Raw genomic sequence first — 5,991 nt, forward strand, 5'->3', positions numbered from 1 at the left:
CCGTCATGTTTTCCATCAGTATCCTGCAGAGTGCAATGGCCATCCTGAAATTAATTTGTATTTTGTTGTTATCTGGTAAGTTTTATATTCTCTTATCGTGTCGCTGTGGTTGTGTCCCTCGTGGCTTCCTCGTCTGTCCCTGGGCGTTTTATCCACACACCTTTACTTACAGATACAACATACAACCAAAGGCACATTATGATTTATTTATGTAAAACACAATGTGATAAAATAATGGCTGTTTGGATAGGGCGTGGTTGTTCGTTTGTCTAAACAGAAAATTGTCTCTTCGTTGTTACCTCGAGGCCATCGAATCATTGATTCAGTGTCCCGGCTTGAACACACACATTCCACACACACTTTCACACAGAAACTCATGGCTCTGATAAATGAACGAATGAATCATAGATATGTGATAAAAAATGTAGTTGTGATTTGCATGTGGTTGTTAGCATGTGGTTGTGATTTACATGTGTTTGTAGCATTGTTAGCACGTGGTTGTGATTTACATGTGTTTGTAGCATTGTTAGCACGTGGTTGTGATTTACATGTGTTTGTAGCATTGTTAGCATGTGGTTGTGATTTACATGTGTTTGTAGCATTGTTAGCACGTGGTTGTGATTTACATGTGTTTGTAGCATTGTTAGCACGTGGTTGTGATTTACATGTGTTTGTAGCATTGTTAGCATGTGGTTGTGATTTACATGTGTTTGTAGCATTGTTAGCACGTGGTTGTGATTTACATGTGTTTGTAGCATTGTTAGCATGTGGTTGTGATTTACATGTGTTTGTAGCATTGTTAGCATGTGGTTGTGATTTACATGTGTTTGTAGCATTGTTAGCACGTGGTTGTGATTTACATGTGTTTGTAGAATTGTTAGCACGTGGTTGTGATTTACATGTGTTTGTAGCATTGTTAGCACGTGGTTGTGATTTAGATTAATTATTTCTGTTTATATGCAGAAAAAATCAGATGATAGTATTATTTCACATCATTGAATGTTTTAAAAGAAATGAGGAACATGACCTCAGCTTTACCTTAAAGCTCTGTCATTATCGCCCATGCTATCTCCCATGCTATCGTCCATGCTATCGTCCATGCTATCGCCCATGCTGTCGCCCATGCTGTCGCCCATGCTGTCGCCCATGCTCTAGTCTAGTAGCTGTAAATGCAGACAGGCCTAGTTGACGTCTCTTCATGAATGGAGACATTATTACATTTACATTTGAGTCATTTAGCAGACACTGTTAGCCAGAGTGACTTGCAGGAGCAATTAGGGCTAAGTTCCTTGGTGAACGGCACATTGGCAGAGTTTTTGCCTCGTCTTCTGGCGATTGGCCCAATGCTCGTAACCGCTACGCTGTCGTGGTGTTGTTCATTCCCTCAAAGATCTTTAATATCTCTCAATATACATACACCAGATATTCAAAGATATCTTTAACACGCTGTCCCTTTGCACATAGCTTGGTTCTTCTTTCTGTTTTGGGGGTCTAGGTCTGGTTACTGTAAAGCACACTGTGACAAATGATATTACAATGCAGAGATAATTACTCAACCAAACATGTCATCAGAGAAATCAGGGAGCAGAAATGGGTGATGTCATGCACCTTCCCATCGTCTTGGTAACCAAGTGCTAGAATTAAATGGTAACCAAGTGCTAGAATTAAATGGTAACCAAGTGCTGCCATATTAATGAACAACCCAGTTTCATATGTTAACCTTGTGCTTCCAGATAAATGAAAAACTCAGTTTCAAATGTTCTTTCACAGCTTTTGGAAGAGAAAAGTTTCCTTAACTTTCCAGGAACACGTTTGTTCAGGGGAATGTTCTTTATTTGTGTGCGCTGTGCTGTCTTAAGCTCTTTCAACCACTTTCTCTTATATTATGTAATTTCCTGTCAGTGAGCACATGATGTCATTATTATCTGTGTTGAATTCTGAGTTTAGTTTGTAACTTTGACATATTGGTATGTTTCAGCACCAGCTGTATCTGAGTTGGAAGTCACTGGGATTAGAGGAGAGTCTGTTCTCCTGTCCTGTGACCTGAATTCATCCACGGCCATCGACCCAGCAAGACTCCGGTTCCATTGGCAAGATGAGTCCGAAAAAGTGATGTACTCGTTCAACAAAGGAGAAGAGAATCGACATCAGGATAACCTTTACACAAACAGAACTAAAGCCTTTGGGTCTGAGATGAGTTCTGGGAATATCTCTATCAAACTCAGCCAAGTCACACTTGAAGACGAGCAGAATGGCTACTGGGCTTTCGCTACACTGTTTGGCGAGAATGATAAGCATATCCTCGAGTTGATAAAAGTGTGTCCCGCTACCCTACATGTGGCAGGTATGGTTGAGCTAATAACACAGGAGGCTGCTGAGGGGAGGACTGGAATAGCGTCAACCACATGGGAACCATGTATTGGATGTGTTTGATACCATTCCATGTCCACCTGTGTGAATTATTCACAGCACTAATTCTGTCATTGTAGGAAATCATCAAACGTTATTATGGCACATTTCTAACATCTTCTTCTCTTTGCTTTGTTCACTTTCAGCACGGTTCCCGACACCCAGTGTGACTGTGAACAAGACAAATATGAATGCCACGTGTTCAACCCAGGGGGGATACCCACAGCCAGTCGTCACATGGACCATCCAGGACGTCCTATTGGCTCAGAACCGCACTCTGGACCCGTGGGAAGTACAGACCGAAAGACCATCTGATCCTGAAAGTGGACTGTACACTGTTTGGAGCCAAGTGAATATAAGAGAAAATCAGACGGTGACCTGCCATATCTTCAACCCCGTTCTGAGAGAGACTGTGAGCAAGACAACCATCGTCAGCTCCAATCAGAGCATTAACACAGACCCTGCAGGTGCATGTGACAGGACGTAACACCACCACTCACTGCCTAATATTCATTAACTGAAAACTTAATTACTCATCTTGTCTTTTCCCCACAGGTGAAGTTCAGGAACGCTTTTCTCTCTGGATTATTGGAGCTATTACAGTATTTATTCTGTTTGGCGTCGGTGTGGGGGGTTATTTATGGTACAGAAAACGTAAGTTGCAATTTCCGATGATTTATTTCCTGTAATGAAATCAGATTCAGCACTTTATAAAGTTCTCTCAGTCTGTAATTACTCTGTCAGTGCCAAATCTAAAGATGTTATCTCCATTTATATTATTTTATATTATTTCACATTTGAGGAGTGACCAGTATGTGAAAATCACCTGGCCCTATGTACATTTCATTCTGTAGTTAGATGGGCTGCAGTGTATTTTTAATTGTGACTAAAACACTGATGCATGTTGATCTGGTTAATTATGACTAAAACACTGATCCATGTTGATCTAGGTTGTGGAGCCAGTGGTGGAACCAAAGAAGTTGAAGGGAAGAACCATCAAGGAAATGGTAGTGTTGAGACAGAGCTTTTGGACAAGTTACTGTAGAGGTTCTGAAGCTTGTACCATGACCAAGGACTAGATTCAATCCGGACCAAAATGGAGCCCATATATACAGCATTTACCGTGAATGCATTCTCTGCAAATGCAGGATTGTTAGCTTTTAAATTTCACTAGTGCGGATCTTCAGTGGTCCAGACTGAATCCAGGCCTAAAACCATGTAAACCTCAACACACTGGTACAGTTGTGTACTCTCAGACTGACTTAGAGGAGACATTTTCACTCTGCCAAACAGACCTCACTGTGCCAAACAGACCTCACTGTGCCAAACAGACCTCACTCTGCCAAACAGACCTCACTGTGCCAAACAGACCTCACTGTGCCAAACAGACCTCACGGTGCCAAACAGACCTCACTCTGCCAAACAGACCTCACTCTGCCAAACAGAGCTCACTGTGCCAAACAGACCTCACGTGCCAAACAGACCTCACGGTGCCAAACAGACCTCACTGTGTTCAACATTAGGGACAGCTGCTGCAGATCTGTAACCAGATTTAGATTACATTTTGATTTTGTCTTTAATAAATATTGTTGTGAATATTCAAAAAGGTTCATGTATTATATTTATTTCAATGTCAAACTCTTTATTCTGGTATTTTCCTATACAGTAGGTGTATTGAAATTTGGCCATTCTATATTCGTATTATTTGGGGAAATTGTATTTGAAACTCATTTGAAATGTCCAGGATGTGGTTACATTTGGTAGAGAGACCCTTCTGCTGCATTGATGTAGCTAAACACATGTATGTGACCCATAACATTTGATTTGATGAAACATACTGCTTATTGCATTCAGTGGCTCATGGATAGATGCAGCGGCCCAAAGACACAACCACGCTGTTTATATCAACCTCAAGATTAAAAATACATTTATCTTGAACTTCGGTTCATCTTAACAGAACTGTCAGTGAATGTTTTTTATGAATGGTTAAAGGTTAAGAGATCCAATCCCTTAAAGTTGTGTGTGTCAGCTGTAGGGGTGTCCATGTTGCTGGGGATCGAAAGTGTCCGCTGAGAGAGAGGCAGGTTGAAGTGGCCAGAGTCTGAGTAGTGCAGAAGGTTTCGTATGCTGAGGCAGTGAAGAAAGTAGAGGAGGATGGATCAAAGGGGGAAAGGAGCCTGAGAGGATCCCAGTGAGTAGTAGATCTGTGTGTGTGTGTGTGATGTGCGTCTGTCTCAGTCACCAGATCCCAACCTAGTAGAACATTTATGGGAGATTGTGTTGCCTGAGACAGCGTTTTCCACCACCGTCAACAGAACACTAAATTATGGAATTGCTCCCTCCAATAGAGTTTCAGACACTTGTAGAATTTATGCCACGGTGCATTGAATCTGTTCTGGTGGCTCGTGGTGGCACAACACCCTATTAGCACACTATGTTGGTGTTTCCTTTACTTTGGCAGTTACCTGTAGTCATTATAGAATGAAATGTGATAGAATGTACACTAGTTACCTGTAGTCATTATAGAATGAGATGTGATAGAATGTAAACTAGTTACCTGTAGTTATTATAGAATGAGATGTGATAGAATGTACACTAGTTACCTGTAGTCATTATAGAATGAGATGTGATAGAATGTACACTAGTTACCTGTAGTCATTATAGAATGAGATGTGATAGAATGTAAACTAGTTACCTGTAGTCATTATAGAATGAGATGTGATAGAATGTACACTAGTTACCTGTATGTTTCTGTTACACAGTGTATTCTGAAAGTACTCAGACCCCTTGACTTTTTCACATTTTGTTATGCTACAGCCTTACATGTATTCTACAATTTACTAAATTGTTGTCCCCCCCCCCCCCCCCCCCCGCATCAAGCTACACACAATACCCATAATGACAAAGCAAAAACAGGTCTTTAGAAATGTATATATAAAAAAACTGAAATAAACCATTTACATAAGTATTCAGACCCTTTACTCAGTACTTTGTTGAAGCACCTTTGTCAGCGATTACAGCCTCGAGTCTTCTTGGGAATGACGCTACAAGCTTGGCAAACCCAGTCCCTGCCGTTGAAAAACATTCCCACAGCATGATGCTGCCACCACCATGCTTCACCTTAGGGATGGTGCCAGGCTCCCTCCAGACGTGACGCTTGGCATTCAGGCCAAAGAGTTCAATCTTGGCCACTCACTGACCAAGGCCCTTCTCCCCCGATTGCTCAGTTTGGCCAGGCGGTCAGCTCTAGGAATAGTCTTGGTGGTTCCAAACTTCCATTTACGAATGATGGAGGCCAAGTGTATTCCTGGAGACCTTCAATGCTGCAGACATTTTTTGTCTTGGTTTCTGCTCTGACATGCACTGTCAACTGTGGGACCTTATATAGACAGGTGTGTGCCTTTCCAAATCATGTCCAATCAATTGAATTTACCACAGGTGGACTCCAATCAAGTTGTAGAAACATCTCAAGGATGATCAATGGAAACATGATGCATCTGAGCTTAATTTCATGTCTCATAGCAAGGAGTTTGAATTCTTATGTAAATAAGGTATTTCTGTTTTATATTTTTTATAGATTTG

The 5,991-nt window shown here is 41.3% G+C and overlaps 1 protein-coding gene across 1 annotated transcript; it reads left to right on the plus strand.

Annotated features, from left to right (window-relative positions):
* The first annotated feature begins 1,345 nt into the window (after nucleotides 1-1,345).
* On the plus strand, nucleotides 1,346-5,029 carry LOC129820695 (T-lymphocyte activation antigen CD80-like). Its single transcript, XM_055877555.1, has 4 exons — nucleotides 1,346-2,344; nucleotides 2,556-2,876; nucleotides 2,965-3,063; nucleotides 3,360-5,029. Exons 1-4 carry the CDS (start codon nucleotides 2,113-2,115, stop codon nucleotides 3,452-3,454), a joined length of 747 nt encoding a protein of 248 aa, XP_055733530.1. The 5' UTR covers nucleotides 1,346-2,112; the 3' UTR covers nucleotides 3,455-5,029.
* Nucleotides 5,030-5,991: the final 962 nt, after the last annotated feature.

Source organism: Salvelinus fontinalis, chromosome 23, assembly GCF_029448725.1.
Source record: "Salvelinus fontinalis isolate EN_2023a chromosome 23, ASM2944872v1, whole genome shotgun sequence".
Taxonomy (NCBI): domain Eukaryota; kingdom Metazoa; phylum Chordata; class Actinopteri; order Salmoniformes; family Salmonidae; genus Salvelinus; species Salvelinus fontinalis.

What these genes read in the sequence shown, in the direction of transcription:
- LOC129820695 (XM_055877555.1), top strand. Translation starts at nt 2,113, where the DNA reads ATGTACTCGTTCAACAAAGGAGAAGAGAATCGACATCAGGATAACCTT. An exon ending in CGCTACCCTACATGTGGCAG is followed by an intron (nt 2,345 to 2,555) that starts GTATGGTTGAGC and finishes GTTCACTTTCAG; the next exon opens with CACGGTTCCCGACACCCAGT. An exon ending in TTATTTATGGTACAGAAAAC is followed by an intron (nt 3,064 to 3,359) that starts GTAAGTTGCAAT and finishes ATGTTGATCTAG; the next exon opens with GTTGTGGAGCCAGTGGTGGA.